The 22,654-nt window shown below is 38.6% G+C and overlaps 1 protein-coding gene across 3 annotated transcripts; it reads left to right on the top strand.

Moving 5' to 3' along the window:
* Nucleotides 1–41: 41 nt before the first annotated feature.
* MZT1 (mitotic spindle organizing protein 1) lies at nucleotides 42–22,232 on the top strand. Of its 3 annotated transcripts, none has more exons than XM_034665282.1 (4): nucleotides 42–173; nucleotides 10,236–10,381; nucleotides 17,801–17,842; nucleotides 21,336–22,232. In XM_034665282.1, the coding sequence occupies exons 1-3, from the start codon at nucleotides 98–100 to the stop codon at nucleotides 17,822–17,824; spliced, it is 246 nt and encodes an 81-aa protein (XP_034521173.1). In that variant the 5' UTR covers nucleotides 42–97; the 3' UTR covers nucleotides 17,825–17,842; nucleotides 21,336–22,232. The 3 variants fall into 3 exon arrangements, with proteins under 3 accessions (XP_034521173.1, XP_034521174.1, XP_034521172.1); XM_034665283.1 differs by having other exon boundaries at nucleotides 21,328–22,232; XM_034665281.1 differs by lacking the exon at nucleotides 21,336–22,232 and having other exon boundaries at nucleotides 17,801–19,281.
* The last annotated feature ends 422 nt before the right edge of the window (nucleotides 22,233–22,654 follow it).

The raw sequence follows: 22,654 nt of genomic DNA, 5'->3' as shown, positions 1-22,654 counted from the left end.
CGGCGTGAGCGGGAGACGCGTGGTGTGATTGCCCAGGAGAAAGGAAGGCGCTCCAGTTCCGGGTCAGGCCCTTCTCCCGCCTCCCTCGGCCTCCGCCATGGCGAGCGGCAGCGGTGCCGGGGCGGCGGCGGCAGCGGCGGCGAATCTGAACGCGGTGAGGGAGACTATGGACGGTGAGTGTCCGTTTCTCCCACTTTACCTCGTCTCCCCCACTTTACCTCGTTTCCGTTTCCCGCAGCCAGGGCTATCAGGCGGCGGTAAGCCAAGAAGGACTTTAGGTCCACTTCCTGCCCCAGAGGGCATCTTTGAGGGTCCTCCCAAGGGACCCGCCAGGGCCGTAGTGCTGATGATCCCATCCTTTGAGAGTTGTTTCTCCGCTCTTGCGTAGTTTGTCGCGCGCACGACGTTGCAGCCCTCACGTCAGCCCGGCGCGCGCCTCGTGCCTCCCGCACCGGACCCGCGCGGCTCCCGCTCTCCTCGCCACGCCCCTCGGCTGTGGCGGGGGCCTGGCGTTTTTTCGCGTGGGGCCGGCTTCCGGCGCCGCTGCCACCCCACGCACCGCCTGCCGCGCCGCGCCGGGTGCAGAGCGCCCTTTTCTCCTTGTACGGAGCGGGAACAGCCTTCAAGACTGTAAGCCTCGTGCGGGCAGCGGCCTTGTGTGCTTGGTCACCGCTATGTTCTTTGTCTCTGGCCCTTCATTATGCTCTTTTAAAATCGGCGAGTGAGCAGGTCGCCCCGTCTTCAGAATTGCTCCATTTCATCTTGGAGCAGATGACGCTGGTGTCTGAGGCTGTAGGTGTAGTTACCTGTTTTCGCGCCCCGAGGCACGCGGGCGTCAAGCCTGCGGACACGTGCTGAAAGACGAAGTGTCTTGGAGTTACCCTCTCTCTACTCTTTAATGCCGGTTCTGCCACTCCATACTCCTGGGGGTGAGTTTAGACAAGCTACTTAAACATCTTTGAGCCTTTGTTTTTCTTTACTGTAAAATGAGGTCACTTCCTCCTAAGGTTATTGTGAATATTTAAGACAAGGTAAAGGCGTATCGAAGGTGATGAATCAAAAGATAGTTATTATTACTTTTGTGTTATATTATGTGTACATTCCACTTGCAGACTCCTTTGTCCCCATTTTATTCACATCCACTTATGTATGTTTGATGGATGTTAAATATTGCTTTTTTTACATTTTCCAGGGTATATTGACATTAGTCTCCATCTCTGTTGAAACATAACTGCAATTCTCACTCTGTAGTGTCGGCCTCCCCGCTGTGTCTCCTTGTCTACTTCACTGTAGGCTCCACTTAGTGATTCAGCCACTCCTTATAGGGGCTTCTAATAAGACTTGGCTTTTTCTGCAAGGGTTGCTGTTTTCTTTTTCAAAGACCTGCGTGTATTATTAGAACATTTGCATCTCATTTTTTATTTGCCACGTATCTATTTTGTTGTTTCTCTGAAAAATAGAATTTTATTCTTTAAAGATTTTATTTACTTTAGAGATGGGAGAGGGGAGGGGAGGAGCGGAGGGAGAGGGACAAGCGGACTCTGCCCTTACAGGGCGGGGCTACGTCCCACCACCCTAAGATATGACCTGAGCCGAAATTAGGAGTTGGACACTCAACCGACTGAGCCACCCAGGCGCCCCAGGATTTTATTCTTAACACCATATTCGGCCTATTTCTTATTCCTTCTTGATGTACTACATTACAGGTTTCCCCCAGCTATCTGAAAGCAGAACATTCCCATGAACCCTTTCCTAAAGCTGGAATGGTGTATAGTGAAGAAGCAGTTAGTATTGATTTATATGGAAAATTTTTTGAGTGTTCTCAGACCCCAAAATTAACCTTTCTTAGGCTTTTCTGATGCCTTAGGACACATCTTGTTAACAGATGCACAAAACAAATAGAGATAAAGCACAGATGCTCCCAGACACAGTTCAAAGCTCTGGCAGCTTGATGGTGAAATGTTGAGTGTAGTTCCCGGGGAAAGAGCTTGGCAGTGACACTCTAAATGCTGGGGTTGTGCACTGTAATGGATTGCTGCAAACAAACACTGAATGCTGTTTTCATTTTTACCTTTTTTCATAAAAGCGAAAACTCGGATTTCTTTTGGTTAGCAAAAATAGCTACTAATGTAGGTCTTCTGTAAAAGCAGAGTGGACTAAGAAACTTTCAAAAAGTGGGTAATGGTTGTATTGACTTACACCTTTGCATGGAAGCCAGTGGGGTTGTTTTTTTTTTTTTTTTTTTTAACAGAATGGAGAGATACATATGAGGCCTCTCTTCTGTCAGTCTATGTTAGGTTAGGTATACTTAAGTTCTTTATTTATATGGGCATAGAATTCCTTTTGGATGGAAAACTTCCATTTTATCTCTGGTGGTACTATTGATGTACAAATGAGAACTGATTGTATTGGTTGCATCAAGATTTTTACTGAGAGAACGGTGTGTAAAATGAAGATTATTGAGTGTAAGAACATGAAAAAGTGAAGAAATAACATTTTTTTAAAAAGTTCAATATGTGCGACTTGGAGAACATTGCTCCTCTACACACAGTTTGCCCACAAACCTCAAGATAGGAAGGCCCCAGGTTGGCAATGAATTACCATTTGTTAAATGTGGTATCTAGGGACTATCATGCCCATTAGAATTCTGAGCTTACAGAAAATCCCTGCTATCTTGCCATAATTGGATTCTAAAACAGTCACATAAAATTGAAGTTGACTTACTGCAAAGTTAATGGTAAACATTTTCCATATTGTCTATAAGTGAGGCACAAAGGTAAACACAGAAACACACTGTAAGTAATTGACCATACACTGAACTAGAAAAATCCTACATGTTGTCATTCTATTTTATTTATTTATTTATTTTTATTTATTTTTTTTTAATTTTATTTATTTATTTGATAGAGATAGAGACAGCCAGAGAGAGAGAGAACACAAGCAGGGGGAGTGGGAGAGGAAGAAGCAGGCTCATAGCGGAGGAGCCTGATGTGGGGCTCGATCCCGCAACGTGGGGATCACGCCCTGAGCCGAAGGCAGACGCTTAACCGCTGTGCCACCCAGGCGCCCCTATTTTATTTATTTTTTAAAGATTTTATTTATTAGGGACCACATGCATGGCTGCGCACGAGGGGCTGGTGCATAGAGGGAGAGGCAGACTACCCCATGAGCACGGAGCTCTTCTCTAGCTGGATCCCAGAACCCTGAGATCATGACCTGAGCCTAAGTCAGACGCTTAACTGACTGGGCCACCCAGGTGCTCCCATGGTATCATTTTATAGTCCCACCTTCATTCCCAGAAATAAGACTTTAACTTGCCCAAGGGGCTAGACTGAACTACCCAAATAACATTATTATTATTATTTGAAACTTAATTAATGTGGGGTTTCACTGTATTTAAACCTAGCCCTGAGAGTCAAAAGTTTGAGTTGAGTCTGACTAGGCACTAGTACATTTCTCCTCATCTTCTTACTACTTCCCTCCCATCAGTCAGCTAACAGTATAATTTAATCTTTTTTTTTTTTTTTTTAAGATTTTACTTATTTATTTCAGAGAGAGAGTGAGCAAGTGAGCACAAGCGTAAGTTGGATGAGGGGCAAAGAGAGAAGCAGCCCCATGCAGGGCTCGACCCTGGGATCATGACCTGAGCCAAAAGCGGACACTTAACCAACTGAGCCACCCAGGTGCCCCAGTAATTTAATCTTTTAATGGATCTGAATGATTTCAGGGTTGTAGAACTCAGCTATAAACATTTTTATTTTTGTTGTGAAATGAAAGCATTTTGATAATGATACTTCAAGAGCAGGTAGACTTGTAATTTATCTGTGTGGCTCACTCTGAAAGGAACTTGACTGATCCTGGCCTGATTTAGTTTAAGCTCTTATATCAATCTCCTACTCTCGTTTTTAGATCCTCAACATTCTCTTCCAGATTCCTTCTTTAAAATGTCAGTCTTTTCTACTACCTCTCTCTCTGTCCTCCAGTATACTCACTTTTGCTTTCCAACGTTTTGAGATTTCAGTTATTGTCTAGATAGCTTCATGCTTTGTTATTTTTGTGTATTTTAAAATTTTCCTTATGCCTCCAATTACTGCTAGTAATTATGTTCTTTATGATTGTGATAAAAATGAATCTCTTCCTTACCAGAGGATTTCAGTGTAGTGCTACTTTATTATATATCAGGTGGTAAGCTAGAAGAAGGATTTAAGAGAGTTCACAGGGTACAGGGTAGTGTCAATGAAACAAATATATGGTCCCTGGGCTATCACTCTAGTTACCCACGGGAGAAAGCAACCTTGGAATCATTCTTGCTTTCTTTTACCTCCCCTACCTTCAGTTCTTCACTAAACCCTTTCAGTTCTTCCTTTGTCTCAGATTTGACCACTTGTCTTTATCTCTCCTGTCCCTGCCATCTGCTCGTTTATCCCCAAGGTGACAGTAACTTAACCGGACTCCCTCTCCGCGGGTGTTCTATGTCTTTCCAAGATCCATTCCCTATTATCCAGCCAGAGTCTTAAAAATGAAAGTCTGTTTGTCATACTCTCGTTTTTATGTTTTTTAATAGCTTCCCAAAGTTCTGAAATCTTCAGTAGAGCCTTAGTGGGTGTTCATGTCTGTCTTTTCTCATATTTTACACCTATGTTCCCCCTGTAATTACATTGCCTTCACATGAAGAACCTTTCAGATCTATGAAGGGTACTTTACCAAGTTCTCTTTAGTGCAGGAACTTTTTCACAAGCTGTTTTTTTTTCACTCACTCTCTTAGCACTTCTTCCTACCTCTGCATTAGTTAGGTTGATCTTTCTTCACCCTTGAAGTGTAAGCTTGTCACTTCTTCAGACAAGTCTTTCCTAAACACAATCTTTCACAACTATGTAAGGTGCCCTTATAATTTGTTTTGGAGGTATGCTTTTCTTGTCCCCCTTTCCCTTTTAACTAGGACCAGTTATTACTTTAATATCTATCTCTTGTAGACTGTAATTCCATGAGGATTGGGACCATATCTATCTTTTCACAACTATATTTCCAGCAGTGGCATAGTAGGCACAAAATGCACCTAAGTACCAGTAGGAACTACAGAAATACTTATTATAGACGAGTTATGAAATTAGGAGGTAAATCAACATAAATTTTACAAGAAAGCTTAAAGGAAAGAAATACTAGTCCTGAGATGGACCTGAAGGAGAGCATGGAGTTACATTGAGAGAAAAGGCAGAGGAGAAAAGCATGAACTGAGGCATGAAGTCAGGAATAAGCAGAGCATTGATAGATAGGGGTCTACCATGAAGAGAAAACTGGAGAGGAGAATTTTTAGCAACAGATAATGGTGATGATGATGGTAATGTTGGAGAGTTGGATGGAGTAGGTCAGAAAGTACATGTTTTTGTTTTCTGCTGCTGAACAAACCATCCCAAACTTATTGGCATAAAACAATTACTTGTTTCTCACAGTCCTGGGTGTTGGCCAGACTTATCTGGGTAATTCTCATTGAGAGTCTCTAATGCATTGCAGTTAGTGCTGAATCTAGAGTAATCCCAAAGCTTCCTTGCTCGCACATCTTCTAGTTGACACTGGCTGTTCGCTGGACCTGCAGCAGGGGCTGTTGTCTGGAACACGTGGAACACTTGGTGGCCGGGTTGTAAGGGAGAGTGCCTCAAGAGAGAGCCAGGAGGAAGCTGTATTTCCTTCCTAAGTTTATCGTCAGAAGTCATGTAGTGTCACTGTTGGGAGATGCAGCCTGTGAGCCCTGAGCATACCTGTACATTCTTGCTCAGTAGGCCAAGAAGGCAAGTCCCTGACTGCTCCTTCTTCCTGCTGTTTCTCAGGGGTGTGTTGCAGTGAACAGCATGAGGGATGAGGTAATCTCTACTTCCAGATAAAAAGCAAGTTTGCTAACTGCTTACTATAAAAGTAGGGATTTCCCAAGTTCACTGTTCATCAGCTCTGAATATAATCTGTCAATATAACGTGTTCTTTCACTATGTCAAAGGCAAAGAGCTACCTGGTTATTTCGGTGTTTGATGAAAAGGTATTCATAAGACTCAGCACTTTTTCCCTAATTTTAAAGTCTTAGCAAAAGAAAACAGTACATTGTTAACACACCAAAGGATAGCTATATGAAATTACCATCATCCTAAACGTTAGTGTTAAAAGCATTCCGAATGAAATAGTGTTAAAAGCATTCTGAATGAAATTGGAAACACTTCCTTTCACTGAATTTTTTTTTAACCACTGATATGAAAGTTCAAGCAAATAATGCAGGATAAGAAAAGGAAAAAAACTGTTAGGAAGGACACGAAACTATTATTTGTAGGTAAAATGATTATCTAATTAGAAAACAGGAAGATTAACTGAAAAACTTCAGTGGAATTTGTTAAGGTGCCTGGCTACAAAATAAGTAATATCCTAGAATACCTGCACTAATCACCTAGAATATACCAAAGCAAGGTAGAATGCATTTATGAAGACAAAACTAAAAAGTAAAGAAATTGGTGATTCACTACCAAAATTGATAATGATTGCACACTTGGTTAAAACTTTCTGCTCCAAGCATATAAAAATGACAGGAAGTCATACTAAAATGCAATTATCAGCACAGCCATGTTCAAAAACAAGAAAGGAAAATCTCCTGGTTAGAAAGAGAGAGGTTTTCCCCAAAGAGGAGCAGATGGGAACCACAGCAGGAGACTGGGAATGGAATCTGACAAAGCATGCTGCCCTGCCTGAGTGAAGCTGGGGGCCAGAAATGTGCCATCTGCCACGGCCAGGGATTGGGAAGTACCATTCATATGTCCTCTGGGTCTGGAGCCAGTATGCTTCCACGAGGTCTGGTCCAGAGGGCTGAGGCCACTGTGAGACTGCCCATCCAAGAATGCTTCACCAGGTCAGGACATCAGGAAAAATCTCCCGTTGAAGATGAGCTTCCAGTCAGAAATCACTAAATACCTAAGGTAGATGAAAAACGTTAACAACTCACATGAAAATTGAAAAAAGAGAAGGTAGTAATAACAGCTCTTTTTTTGAGCGCTGGGTTCCAATGGACAAAGCATTCTGTGTGCGTCTTGTAAGTCTCACAATGATCCTGTAAAGTAAGTACTATTACCCCTAATTCACATAGTGATGAAATAAAGGCACAGAAAGGTTACCTTGCCTACTAAGTAATGAAGGTGAAATTTGAACCCAGGTACCTTGGCAGACCCTTAACCACTGTCTTTCGCTGCTTGCTTATACTTGAAGAAACAGAAAACACAAATCTCAAAAATGGCCAAAGATAAGAATATAGTTTCAGATAGGTAAAGGCAGAAAGAACAGCCACAAAATAAGTGGCTATAAAAAAGCATTTAACTATGAAATAAAGACAAGCAATGGGGGGGGAAATTAGAAATCTTAAAATAGAGTTATTGAAATAAATTCAGCAGATAACGTGAACTCCAGCCTGCATACAACTGAAGAGCAGTATTAGTATGTTAGCATACCAAACCTGAAGGAATGAAACAGAAAGGGCTGTCAGCCTTCCAGCCAAAATGGAGTAATAAAAACTGGATTTACCCTCCTACCTGGGGGGTGGGTGGGGCCCAAAACCCAGACAGAACAATGATTTTCAAGACACTGGACATCAGGTAGTAAAGGACGGTGATCCCAGAGACAGTAAATGAAGAGAGCCTAATAGCTGCCTGTTCTTGGTACCTTCAGAGAGTTTCCAGACTGCAATGCAGTTGGGGGCTGGTGTGAACCCAGGTAGAACCCAGTGGACCCCTCCCCGCCAAGATAGCAGAAGGAGTTGAGTCCAGGGAGACCAAAGCAGGTAGAGTTTGTAGGACAGAATACCTGAGAGGAAAGAGCTTACAGAGAGAGACCAGTAGGAGGGTCCCTCTCAAGTATTCAGCAGAGCATTGATTACCACATGCGTGTGAGGAAGGTACCCACAAAGCTAGCAAAGGCATCCAGAAGAATTGGAACAGTACACGGTGCTCACAGAAGGCTGAGAATAGTGCTTATATCTACCAGCCAGAATAGAAAACTTCATAATTCATGAGGCATTTAGTAGAGCACTCATGAGGGTCTTACCTCAGTGATGAGGAGCAGTTAGCTGTACACCAGACAGGGCTCTGATCCTGACTATAGAAATCTTAAAGGACTCAAGAGGATCAAACTTTTCAGATAACCGCACCTCATTGCAAAGCCCAAGAATATGTATAAGAATATCTTTAAAAAGAATATGTATAGAAATATAAAAATAGCAACCAACTAGGTAAAATTTACAATGTCAAGAATCTAATAAAAAATTATTAAGTATGCAAAGTTGGAAAATACAATCCATGATAGAAAAATTCAGGCGGTTGAAACCTAAAACTGACACAGATGTTAGAATTAGCAAGACAAGGACATTAACTGTACTCCGTGTGTTCAAAAGTTAAGTATAGGCACAGAAGACATTTTTCAAAAAAACCTTGAAATTCTAGAGATGAAAGTGAATGTCTGATATGAAAAGGTGGGAAGGACCCATCTCATGAACATCATGAGTACTATGTTAGGTTTTTGAAGGAGTTAGACTTCATGTATCCCTCAGTATTGTTAACTTGTCCATTCATCCCAAAATAATGTAGTTTTTATGCAATTCAAGTCAGAACCCAAATTTGGAATTGATGAAGATTTTTTTTTTTAAAGATTTTATTTATTTATTCGACAGAGATAGAGACAGCCAGTGAGAGAGGGAACACAAGCAGGGGGAGTGGGAGAGGAAGAAGCAGGCTCCCAGCGGAGGAGCCTGATGCAGGGCTCGATCCCAGGACCCTGGGATCACGCCCTGAGCCGAAGGCAGACACTTAACCGCTGTGCCACCCAGGCGCCCCTGATCAAGATTTTTTTAGAGAAGGAAAGAGGCAGGGGGAGGGGCAGAAGGAGAAAGAAATCTTAAGAAGCCTCCACCCCCAGCGAGGAAATGTGGGGTCCACCCCCAGGGAGGAAATGTGGGGCTCGATCTCACAACTCTGAGATCATAACCCGAACTGAAATCAAGAGTCCGATGCATAACCAGCTGAGCCACTCAGGCACCCCTCGATCAAGATTTTTAATTTCACTGAAAGAATAAAAGAGCTTATGAAAAGGGATGATAACAGAATCTTTAACCTTCTACATGTTGATAAAAGTTAGTAATTAAAATTGTGGTTCTGACATAGGATAGAGATGCAACAAATCCATAGGTGAATGGGAATTTACTACATGATAAAGGTGGCTTCTTAATTGAGTAGTAGAAGGAGGGATTACTCAATAAATAGCATTGAGGAAATGGGCTTATTTCAGGGTGGTAAAGTTAGATCCTATCTTCCAGCCAAACTCCAGGGAGTTAAATATTTAAATGTTTATAGGCAGGCAGGAAATAAACTTTGAAGTGGTGGAAGGGAATAGTGATAGATAATTATGTAATCTTTGCATGGGGAATAACTTTCTAAGTAAAATGCCAAGGGAAAATAATACAGAAAGCCATAGATAACATGTTGACCCTTGACTTTAACAAATTCTCAACATCTCTGGGGATCAACCACCATAAAACAAAAATTAATGAAGCCAGTGTATTCATATTCTGTGCTTCTCTTTGCTAGTGTTTTTTACGTCAATTACTTTTAAAAACTACAGTAAAACGAAGCACTATAAAAAATGAAGTTAAAAAATAAGCTTTCATTTTTTACTATTAGATTTCAGTGGACATGATTACTCTGTCAAATTGTAGACGTTTCTAAGTACTTTTAAAGCCTTAAATATGTATATTACTGAGCAATTCCACTTTTAGGAATTTATCCTAATGAAATAGAATGAAGTTAGGATATATGGATGCTTATCATAGGATTATTTCAGTGAAGAAAACATGAGGCCCATTTAGCTCTTAAAATAGTACAGTAGTTATGTAATGTTTGGTGTTTCATAGAATGGGATGTTATGAGACTAAATTACATTGTAAAAGCGTACTAAAAATGGGGAGATGTTCAGAATAATCCTGATGATGATGCATATATTTAAGATATTAAAATGAGTTTTAGAATATAATTCAAAGTACAAAAAGCAGTTATGTGGAGGGAGAGTGTAAGTGTATTTCTGGTGCTAGGCTAAGAACAAGGCAAAATCTAGGGATGCTGTGCTAGTTCTTTGGTGCTGTGCGGTATTATATGAACTCAAAGTGTTGCATACACATTTTTTAATGTAATTTTTTTTTGAAGTTTCCTCTATGTCTTTTTCAGTTCTGCTGGAAATTTCAAGAATTTTGAATACTGGCTTAGATATGGAAACTCTGTCTATTTGTGTACGACTTTGTGAACAAGGAATTAACCCAGAAGCTTTATCGTCGGTTATTAAGGAACTTCGCAAGGCCACTGAAGCACTAAAGGTTAGAGATTTTTATGTTAGTTCATTCTAAAGAAATGATCCTTTTGTTTAGAAAATGGTTAATGAATTTAGGTGAAAGATCCTACTTAGATATGATTAAACTAGCTTTTGTCACCATCAGAAATTCTGGAAACCAAGATCTTAGTAGCATGTGTTCAATTACAAAAATTGTTACTATCATGGACCACATTGTCTCTTCACAGAAGTCTCTGGGTGTGTTTAGAATTTTCCTTGTGAGTAAAATTGTGTCTGTGCCCAAAAAGATATGTTCAAGGCCAGTACCTGTGTATGTGACCTTATTTGGAAATTGTGTATCAGCAAGTATAATCAAGTTAAGATAAGATCATAATGGATTAATGACTCATGTCCTTATAAGACAAGGGGCATTGGGACAGACATACACCAAGAGAGCACCATGTCCAGACACAGACACTGCCGTGTGACAGTGGAGCCAGAGATTGCGGTGGTGGCCAAGGATTGTTGGCAGCCATCAGAAACTATGAAGAGGCAAGGATCTTCTGCTAGAGCCTTCTGACTTCTTGATTTTGGACTTCCAGTCTTCAGAACTGTGAGAATATAAATTTCTGTTGTTTCAAGCCACCCAGTTTATTGTACATGGTAATGGCAGCCCTGGAAAGCTAATACAGATTTCACTATTAGAAAGTGGGGTGCTAGTGTAACAAATACCTACAAGTCAGGAAGTGGCTTTGGAATTGGGTGATGGGTAGAAGTTGGAAACTTTTACACACTTAATAGAAAGGGCCCAGATTTCTTGAAGAAAGTATTGGTAGAACTATGGACATTAAATGGACATTAAAGGCAATTCTGGTAAAGGGCTCAGAAAGGAGAGAGCAGTAGAGAAAGCTTTAATTGTCTTAGGGAATACATACATGATGATGAGCAGAATGTTGCTGGAAATGACGTTAAAGGGGATTCTGGTGAGATCTCATAAGGAGCATATTATTGAACACTGGAGGGAAGGTTGTCCTCGCTATAAAGTGACAGCACCTGGCTGAATTATGTTTTACTCTTGGAAGAAAAAACTTGTAATTGATGAACTTGGGTATTAGCTGAGGAAATTCCCTAGCAGAGTGTGGAAAGTGCAGGAGCAGAATTTTCCTTGCTACTTATAATAAAAGGTAAGAGGAATGAAAGATCGAGGAAGGAACTGGTACGTGAAAAGGAGCAGCACTTGATTTGGAAAATTCTCAGCCTTACCAAGAGAGCATGCTCTGGAGAGAAAGCCCAGAGTGGCTCTGGTGAGGCAATTGGGAAGGCTGGGTTTCTGTATTTCTGGGAAGAAAATTGTGATCATGTGTTTTTCCTTCAAGAAAAGGAAAGAATGACACACAGTAGCTCGAGAGGAAGGGACTGCTGAGGCCAATTGGCTGCACTGCCACTGTGGGCCCAGAGGACCACCTTTTTTCAAATACAAACTTGCCACTTTTTAGTTGCTCACAGTGGGAGCAGGAAAGGTATATTCCTTCTCTTATTGCATGCAGTGATTTAAAATCTTGGGTGATTTTATTTCCATGTTTATATAACAGTAACTCACCATAGATACTGATATTCAAGTTAGTTCCTCTGAAAACTTGTCCAAGGACAAAGTGACTTTTCTCTAGCTTTTTTTTTCTTTGAGAAAGCAAAACTATATAATACATGTAATTTACCCATCTCAAATTAAGTCCTTCTCTAGTAGGTTCCAGTGATTTGGGTTGTTTTTGAGATTTTTAAAACTTTAAACACAAAAAGTTAAAAGAACATATTTACAGAGCAAAAATTTATCATAAAGAGAATATCTGTACAGTTTGCATTGCTAGAGCCCTACAGAGCTCCCTTGATACCACTAACCTCTCCAGTAACTACTGTCTTGATTTTTATGGTAGAAGCTTTCTTATTTTTAACAGTTTTACTGACTAAACATGGGTTTTTAAACACTGCGGTTTAATTTTATAAGATTTTTGAATGTGATATAAACCAGAATCTTACAGCACAGTCTTTACTGGGTTCTTTAACATTATGTTCCAGAGGGTGTTTTTTTATTTTTTTGAGTATAGTTGACACACGAGTGTTATATCAGGTGTACTACTTAGTGACTTGACAGGTTTATACATTTTTTTTTAAGATTTTTATTTATTTATTTGAGCGAGAGCGTGCCAGTGAGAGGAGGGGCAGAGGGAGAAACAGGCTCCCCACTGAGTAGAGAGCCTGAATAGGGCTCAGTCCCAGGACCCCAAGATCATGACCTGAGCCAAAGCAGCCGCTTAACGGACTGAGCCGTTAGGTTTATACGTTATGCTATCTGTTCACTACAACGTAGCTGCCGTCTGTCCCATGACATCACTATTAAAATATTATTGACTGTGTTCCTTATGCTGTGACTTTTATTCCTGTGACTTACTTACTGATTCCGTAACTGGAAGCCTATCTCTCCCTCTCCCCTTCGCCCATTTTGTCCAACCCCCTCTCCCCTCCCCTCCGCTCTGCAGCCATCAGTTTTTTCTCTTTTTATAGTCTGATTCTACTTTTTGTTTATTCTTTTTTTTTTTTTTTGTATTCCACTTACAAGTAGAATCGTGAGGTTCGTTTATTTATTTATTTTTTTAAAAGAGTTCATTTATTTGAGAGAGAGCAGGAGTGCGGGCAAGTGCACACAGGAGCAGGGGGAGGGACAGAGGAAAAGGGAGAGAGAGAATGTCAGATTCTGCACGTGGAACCCAGGCACCCTGGAGGTTCGTTTATGTTGTGGGTAGCTGTAATACAGTCCTTTTCACTAAAATAATCACGCTTCGTTGCACAAATATACACTATTCAGTTCTCCTTTCTACTGTGAATGGATCTTCAGTTGCTTCCAGTGTGGGGCTATTAGGAATCTGCTGCTAGGAGCATAGTTGTGCGTATCTCATGATGCCTATGTGCATGCGTTTCTGTTGGGGGTGTGTATCTACAAGCAAAGTTGCTTGTTTTTAGGTTATGTTTATCTTCAACTAGAATAGATAATGCCAGACTTTTCTAAAGTAGCTGTGTTTCTATGTCCACGAGCAGCATATGAGTTTCCCTTCCTTGCTTCGTATCTTTGCCAATATTTATTATTGTGTTTTTAATTTTAGTCATTTTGGTGGTTGTGTATGGGTTTCTTATGTGGTTTTATTTGCATTTCTTCTAGTACCAATGAAGTTGAATGTGTTTTTGCATGTTTTTTTGGCCATTTTCTTTTGCGAGATACCTTTTCAAGTAGTTGGCCCATTTTTTTTTTTTCTGGGTTGTCTATTTTTCTTTTTGTATTGGTAGTCTTAAATATTCTGAATGTGAACCCTTTGCAAAATGTGTGTGTATGTTACTAATTTCTTTTAGTCAGATTTTTAAATCTTTATAAAAACTATTCAGACTTTGTTACTTTTTAAACTCACAACTATGCTTTCATATGACAAAGAAAAATAACTAAATAATATAATGAGAATAACTAATGTTTATGAGTACTTTCCTTTTACCAGACCCTGTGCACTAAGGCTTTCCTTGTGTTATTTCCTTTATGGTCGCAGCAGTGATGTGTACTGCTACCGCTGTTAGTAGCTTACTGCTAAGGAAACTGAAGCTTATGGTGGCCTGCTTCTCCTAAGGACTTACTGAGAAGTAGTTGAGCTGAGATTTGAACTTGGACTGTGGATTCTGAGTTGTTAACTACTAACTTTTCACCTACAATAAGTTCTAAAAAATATCTGAGCCTGCTTTTTGAGAAAGGGTGAAATGTGATTAGAGATGAGTTAATGGACTGTAGCATGGGAACATTCCCTGGTTTAGTATTCTCTCATAACCCTGCTGTTAAAAATAAAATGCAGTATCATAGTCTTTGATCAGTAAATTTATGAAATGCTAGTGGAAGAGAATTTATTTAATAAACATCTTCCACAACTGCATGAATTTTTATTGTTTATGTTGGAATTTGACAGAATGGGGAGGCAGAAGAGCATGAAGTTTTCATATTGTAATGCAGTTGGAGTGCCGTAAAGGAACCAGACGCAAATAACTAGTCGTTGGGGTACATGAGAAACTTACAGAAGTGTTTTGGCATAGCTCTTCCTTAGACTAAATGAACCCAAGGTATTAGGATAGGAGATTCAGAATTACCTACTTAGCATAGTTTTTTTAGCTTTGAATATGCTGGTTATTCTGTAGTGAGAATAGTGGACCATAATGAGATATAGGAGGCAAAATCAATAATTAAGGCAAACAAAATCAGAAAGCATTGCCCTTTGAATGGAAGGTCAGTCTCACACACACACACACACACACACACACACACAAGCACAAAGCCCCTTAAAACACATTTCTCCGTAAACAACAACCAGTATGCCAGTTTCTCATTAAAACTAGGTGGGGAAGAGAATCCTGAAAAGTGTCTAGCAAAGAAAAAAAGTGTTAATTAGAACTTTATTCTTTAAAGGAATATTTGAAATCTGTATATAATTTTTATTAAAAAAGCTCATAATTTCAAAATATTTAAATACCAAAATACAAAGAAGGAAACAAATCATTCACAACCACCCAAGAGATAGGCAGCAGTATTTGGTGAACACCATTCTAGATAGTATCATGCTAATTTAAAAATAAAAATATTACATTTAACTTTATGGATTAAAGAATCTTTCACACATTGCTTTTCTTTAGATTATAAAATGTACTTTCTCTCTCTTACCTGCTACTGTTGGGTTGGGATTGGGAGCTGGTTAGCTCTGAGCTGCACTGTGAGCCATACCTGGCTTTCCTTGGCCACCTCTTACAGACTTTTAAAGCATATGGTGGTTTTCTCCTTTTTGGGTGGTTGCTGCTAATTAATTTCTCTTATTTTTTGTCTGTTTCTTTTGGAACTAATAATAGAGTAAGGAAAAACTGTTCCTGTTGTGTTCTGCCTTTACCTAGAAATCCTAGTGATTAGAATTTCATTGTATGGTAGTTACCTCTATTTTAGAATGTGTAAAATATAAATCAAGGACATCCTGAAATGTTGCAAGGAGCTATTGGCCTAAAACATCCAGTTCTTCCTTTTGTTCTTCAGTTAACTATGTAGAAAATTGCAACAATTTTTCATTAGTTGTTTTGTCTTTCTCACAGATTTGTATATTGATATTGTTCAGATCATTTATCGTAAAAGTAGCTGGCTGTGTGTCACACCGTTAGGTCAGTTTCTTAGCATCAGTGGATGTGTCGCATTGTGTGTATCTCCCACAGCATAAGTAGGACTGTCAATTAAGGTGCAGTTTTTAAAAAATAGAACTTATTTTTATGAATGATTTATCAAACACTGAACTTTAGTATTGCCTCCTCAGGGCTAATATTTATGTATAAGCAATCATTTACATACTGTGATTTCAGAAATTCTGGACAAAACCTACTTCCTGTACCTTCTACCTCAGTGCCAAGGTGCCTTGAATTGGACTATTATTGGTGCACTTTGCACTAAGAAGCCTTGCCCTTTCTCTTGCAGCTGTCCTGTATGTATGTCCTATGTATGTAGAAAGGTTTTGTACAGCATGAGGACATTGGAGCTGTAGAATTTGGAGTTGGGAGGGAAATGAGGGATTCAACAAGTCTTATGTCCCCACCCATCCTCCTGAAGGAGGGAATATACTGACACAGGAAAGCAAAGTGTGGGAGACAAGACTGCTAAAGTTGTTTTTTCCCAGGGCCAATGCTTATGGAAATTTTGGAGTCTCTTAACAGCCCTCTGGTAACTGGGTTCTTTAGGCTGCTGTTGCTGTCCTTTCAAACAGAATAGTGCTATATATTCATAACAGGAATGCTGTACAAGGTTGATGGCTTGCTTACGTTAGGTGAAAATACTTGTTTCATTGTTTCTTGGAGGAGAACCTCTAAAATTAGTATGAAAGTGGAATGGCACTAGACAAATTTAATTGCATTAGAGTTAAGGTACTTTAATTTTTAAAAAATTCTAAAATTGTTTATATTGTTTCAAGGCTTCTTTGAAGTAAATGATACTGAGAATGGGGTTAGGAAGAAGACAGAGTGCCTAAAGGTGTGCATCTAAAGCTAATATAAGAACCTTATTTAAGGGTAGAAAGAAATAAGAAACCTTTTAGAACAAGGGAGATTTTTTTCAAACTACTTTCTAATCCTTGTGAATAATAAACCCAAAGAAGCAAAAGGCTAATTAGAATAGCCAACTGTATGGACAAGCAAGGTAGGTTCTGCTGATTGCAAAGAGAATGTTTCAGATTGAGTTAACTACAATTTTCCCAGCATGTTAAGGGATTTTCATGAAAGACCTCTGAACTTAGACTAAACTTAAAAGCAAGTTTTAATTAAGAAGTTGAAACATGGGGCACCTGGATGGCTCAGTCAGTTAAGTGTTGGCCTTTGGCTCGGGTAATGATCGCAGGGTCCTGGGATCGAGCCCCGTGTCGGGCTCCCTCCTCTGGGGAAGCCTGCTTCTCCCTCTCCCTCAGTTCCTCCCCCTGCTTGTGCTCTCTCTCTCTCTGTCTTTCGCTCTGCACTCTCTCTCTCAAATAAATAAATAAAATCTTGAAAAAAAAAAGTTGAAATGTAAATGAATTAAAAGTTTACTATGTATTTCTAAAATTAAACTTATTTAAAATCATCGTATTTGGCATTAGGAAATTACTTGTTTAAATCCTCATTTTTTAGAAATATGTATCAAGGGGTGCCTGAGCAGCTCAGTCAGTTAAGCATCTGACTCTTGATTTCGTCTCAGGTCATGATCTCAGTGTTGTGAGATTGAGCCTCCAAAGGTCTCCACACTAAGTTAAGCAGGGAGCTTGCTTCTCTCCCCCTTTCCCTCCCTGAGCACATGTGTGCGCACTCGCTCTCTTTCTCTCTAAAATAAATAAATAAATCTTTAAAAAAGAAAAAGAAATGTCTCAGATCATTTACTGATGACTTATATGGTGTCTGGAAATTTCTGCGGAATAATCAGGGAAAGTATAATAGTTGGTGGTATAGGTGAAGCAGGATTAGCCATGTGCTCATTATCCCCGTTTGCCCTTTTTTTCTCTGCTTTCTAACAGAAGGTCATTTTCATTCTTAATCCCCTTTTCATGTTATAATGAAACATGCAGAAACCAATAAAGAATGGATAAGGTGGATACAGTGTGTGGATAAGGTCCGCTTGGGTCAGTTTTTCAAATAGCAGTATGTTTTTACATTAACCGTATTATTTAAGAAGATATAACAGTTTTCCACTGTTAGCCTAGCAGTGAGTTCAAAAGGTAGTTCTAATGTACTGCAAAAAATGAAAACCCCACTGTGTTGTCCTGATAAAAGTGGTTTGGTATATGTGGAGGAGGAATTGTTTGTTAATGATAGTGCAGTATTGACAAATATATCTCCATGGTGTGTCTTTTTTCGTGGTTTTATTATAATGAAACTTACTTTCTTGTTCTAGGCTGCTGAAAATATGACAAGCTGACTTTCTGGAGAAATTCTGGTGAGATACGTCAAGCTCTTCAGGAGGATTTGAAGATTGCATTGTAGTCAGGAATGTACAATGAAATTACTGCATGCAGCAGTGTAGAAACATTTTCCTTTTTAAAAGAATTATAAAACCATAGCTTTATAAATCAGAGGAAAATGGCTTACAGAGAGAACTATCAGATGTGTTTACATCACATCGTACTTTTTTTTAACAGCTCTAATGCATTGGCATTGCTGTGTTCATATTTATGTATTCCTTATTTATAGCTCTGATAGCTTTAATTTTCTAAGCAGTCTGTCTGTCAGATATGCACATCTGCTGTGCCTGGTTGAAGTATAGTGGAACCCATCGGAAGTAATGTAGTAGTTATGACTTGTTGACATTTCCATTATAAAATTTAATTTTGAATTGTTTATGCAAAATAAGCGTGGATTTGTGTTGTATTGGGCTAAAAGTTGACAGAATCTCAGCCACCATTTGTGAATTTTGATTTAGATTTACGACGTATATCAGAATCTTTTTTATAAGAGCACAGAAATCATTTGTTTCAACCTGCTCTTCTTTAACAAAGAATATTTAGTTTTTTAAACATAAAAGTTTTTCTGGTAGTTAACAGTATCAACCAGATCCATTTTTGTATTGATTGAAAAATAAAACTTAGAAACTTAGATTTTAAAAGTGATGGTAGTGCTTAGTATTGTCATTTGAATCATTTAAATTTAATGAAAATGTTAATTGACAGTATTTTTCTTTCTAAGTTTTATACCCTATAAATGATGGCCTAAAAAATAATGCTTAATGAAATATTTCCAATGTGCAAAATTCTTTAATTTTATTATGTAAAAATAGTTTGAGGGGTTACCTAATATATCTTGAGTGGTTATCTGATAAATCACTAAATAGGAAGTATCTGTCAACAAATATGATATTTCTGAAGGAGTAAAGATTTTCAGTCATTAAACAAAAACTAAATAATCAAGTGTTCTGTATCAGGAATTATAAATATTCCTTCCAAGGTCACTTTGTATGTCATTATTTTTTCCCTGAAAGTTTTAACTAATCAAAGTGATGATTCAAAGTGAATTTTAGAAAATGTAGGATAGTGTTAATTCTGTTCCTGTAGCAAAATCTCAATGGAATATTTTCCCAAGAGTGATAGGATTTTAATCTGGTTTTATTTTAGATTTTATTAGCTTCCATTGAAATGATAGTACAAGCATTTACTCTTTAGCAGCAGTTTTGTTCTTCAGACAAAGTAAGACTTAGTAATTAAGTGACAGCCTTCTGTTGCTAGTCTTGATTATTTTGACTTTGTAAGCGCCTGGCATCTTTACCAAGGGCACTGGAAGGTGTATTATTGGCAGACTCAGTTGGGAGACGATAATGACTTGTGGTGAGTCATTTATTTGATAGTAAACACTGCAAGTCCTGCATGTTGTTACCCATAAAATCATAAAGACAACATTTTTGTCAAGCTCCAAAATTGGTATATACTCTTAGGCCACAAGAGTTAATAGTTTTATTTATGATTTTGTAGATTAAGTTATTTATGTATGATACAAAATAGGAAAATATATTGAGAAGGCATTATGTTTACAGAGAACTTCTTTAAGTGTTAAACTTAAGTGTAAACATATATTTTTAATGCATATTTCAGTACTATTTAACAAAATCAAAACAAATTGTAATGATACAATTGGCAGTGTTATGCATGTTATCAGCGACAAAAATAAAACCATTTTGGTGGTAGTGGCATGTACTTTTGATTTAATATATTCTTTGTGAACACAACTTGTGTTTCTGTAGGTATTCTATAAATACTTAAATACTTAGAATGAAGATTATTTAAAGGCTATATAATTTACAATGTAAAATTAGGCTTCAGGTGTGAAATGCAATACGTTTCTCCCGGTAGTGAAAGGAGATAGCTATATTAACGTTGCCCCAGGCTTGAAAACAAAGTTGGCATTTCAAATATGTGTGAGATTATGTTTTTTTTTACTTCAAGGAAGAAGTTCTTTACATAGTGGGAGATTACAAAATACTTAAAAGGTTTATAATAACTGAATCAAGTATTGGTTTTTAAACATATTTAAATTAATTAAACCTAAAAATTCAGTTCCTCACACTAGCCACATTTTTATTGTAAAATATACACAACATAAAATTTACCGTTTTAACCATTTTTAAGTTGTACAGATCAGTAACAGCATTCACGCTGTTGTGCTGCCATCACTACTATCTAGAACTTTTTCATCATCCAAACAAACTACCCATTAAGCAGTGACTCCCCACTCTCTTCCTTCAGCCTATTTTTCTAGGTAAACATTTTTTTACTTTTTGTTTCTATGAATTTGACTATTCTAGGTACCTCATATAAGTAGAATCATACAGTTATTTGTCCTTTAGTGTCTCTTTTTTCACTTAACATTATGTCTTCAGGATTCATCCATATTATAACATGTATCAGAATTTCATTCCTTTTTAAAGTTGAATAATATTCCATAGCATGTATTTACCACGTTTTGTTTATCTGTTCACCCAGTGACTATTTGGGTGTTTCTGTCTTTTGGCTATTGTGAATAATGTTGATTTTAATATTGGTGTATAAATATCTGTTCAAGTGCCTGCTTTTGATCCCTTTTGGTATGTACCCAGAAATGGAATTGCAGTTCTCACAGTCTCACAGTCTCACCTGAGAAAAGCACAGGAGCCAGGAGACACACTACTGAGTAGCTGGGCCCTGGAGTCAGACTCACCTGGCTTCCTGTTCTGGCTCAACGATTGGGGGCAAGTTACTACTGAGAGCCAGTGTCCTCTGAAAAATGGGGAAATTCATCCCTACTTCACAGACTGTGTGTGGAAGATACTTTGGCCAGGACCTGAAACACAGTAAATGCTGATTTTTGCATACACATTCCATTGGGTCAAGAGTGAAGGGCTATTTAAGAATTATGCATAAAACTAGGATGGTAGAGCCAACTAGGTGCCCATGAACAAATAGTCTGATTTCTAGGCAAACTTTGCACTTGAACCCTTTTACCTCATGTGATCTCTAAGAGTTTCATTTACTGATGAAGCTACTTTGACACCCTTCCCAAAGATAGAGCCAAAATCTCTTAAGACATCATAAATGACAGTTTGGCTCTCTCTTTTTTTTTTAAAGGTTTTATTTATTTAAGGGAGCAAGACAGCACAAATGGTGGGGAGGGATAGAGGGAGAAACAGACCCCCTGCTGAGTAGAGAGCCCAATGTGGGGCTTGATCCCAGGACCCTGGGATCATGCATGACCTGAGCCACTCAGGCCCCCAGTTTGGCTGTCTTTGTTAGGAAACTGTTAAGGGGCTGATTCTCTTTTCCCAAAATCCATATGTGGAAGCCCTAACTCCAGTACTTTGGAATGTGACTATATTTGGAGAGCCTTTAAAGAGGTGATTAAATTAAAATGTGTCCTTTCGGGTGAGTCCTAATCCAAACTGACTGCTATCTGTATAAGGAAATTAGGACACTCAGACCTGAGGGATACACAAGCGAGGAGGAAAGACTGAAGAAGGAGCAAAGAGCAGCCACCTGCAAGCCAAGGATAGAGGCCTCAGAAGAAAACAAACCTCCAAAAACCTTGATCTTGGACTTCTGACCTCCAAAACTGTGAGAAAATAAATACGTTGATTAAGCCAACCAGTCTGTGGTACTTTGTTATAGCAACTATAGCAAACTAATATATAAGAATATTTATAAAGTGCTTATAGACAACATTATAGTTAGCACTTGGCTTAGTAACACCTCTAGACTAATTTGAAATAGGCTGGAGGGTTTTTTTTTGTTTTTTAAAGAACTTGATGGGCTGCCTTAACTCCTCATTGGTAAAGAGGTTCTGTGTCAGTCCTACTCAGAACTGAGCTGAAAATAACCCTGAGATCAGGCAGATACTTGGGAAGCCAAAAATCTGAAAGAATAATGATTTTGGTTGGTGATGGTTCTGAAATAATGTATTTCTTATTTTTGAGGTACATGGACCTGTACCTCTAGAAACTGACCCATTGAAGGTTGCCATTTAAATTAGAAATCTTTGGGAAAATCTCCATCTTATGTGGCAGAATGTGTATCTCATTAGCATGGAAACCCGTATAAAGTAATAGAAATTGGTTGAATCATTTATATGCAAGCAACTTGAAGAGTCAGAAATTAATTGTATCACTGAGAAATCAAAAGGGTAGCCTACTGTGGATTAGGACGTCACAGAAGGAAATGGATTAATACAGAAGTGCTTCGATACTCACCAATGGCAAGAGTGCTTATACATAAATTCCATAAAATGAACAGTTGGATTCTTTAATATAAAAACAAAATGGATTAATTTTTCCAATGACTTTAATCATGAGTCAATAAAACATTTGTAAATGTAAACAAAATTGTTTCTGTGCCTATTTTTAAAACTGGGGCTTCAGTTATTTTTACACAAATTACTGTCAGAAGAGGGAATCCTTGAGAGAATTAAGGAGTAAAGGGGAGAAAGGATTTGCAGGTGAGGGCTGAAAAGAAGGCAGGCAGTCTAGAAAAAGTAAACCTTGTTTGCACATTTTTGGTGGTGAACAAATTAGTTGGTATTCTGTCTTGAGTAGGCTTGGTAGTATCAAATAAACCCATTTTAGTTGTTTGTGGATTCTCCAGAAAGTCGTGAGTCCTTTCATCAGCACCTCCACCTTGTTGAGATCAGGTCTACATGGTTTTTCTCATGAGGATGTCTCACTGTATGGAATCTTACAAATTCTCTAGGGAATTTTAATGAAATTTCTAACAATTCTACAAGGAGAAGGAGAAAA

This window comes from Ailuropoda melanoleuca, chromosome 7 (assembly GCF_002007445.2).
Source record: "Ailuropoda melanoleuca isolate Jingjing chromosome 7, ASM200744v2, whole genome shotgun sequence".
NCBI lineage: Eukaryota > Metazoa > Chordata > Mammalia > Carnivora > Ursidae > Ailuropoda > Ailuropoda melanoleuca.
The sequence above is the reverse complement of the archived record's forward strand: the minus strand, read 5'-3'. Positions and strand labels throughout refer to the sequence as shown.

Excerpts from the sequence above, each read along its gene's own strand:
- MZT1 (XM_034665282.1), top strand. The coding sequence starts at position 98 with ATGGCGAGCGGCAGCGGTGCCGGGGCGGCGGCGGCAGCGGCGGCGAAT. Across the intron at positions 174-10,235 it reads GGTGAGGGAGACTATGGACG|TTCTGCTGGAAATTTCAAGA; the intron begins GTGAGTGTCCGT and ends TGTCTTTTTCAG. Across the intron at positions 10,382-17,800 it reads AGGCCACTGAAGCACTAAAG|GCTGCTGAAAATATGACAAG; the intron begins GTTAGAGATTTT and ends TTCTTGTTCTAG.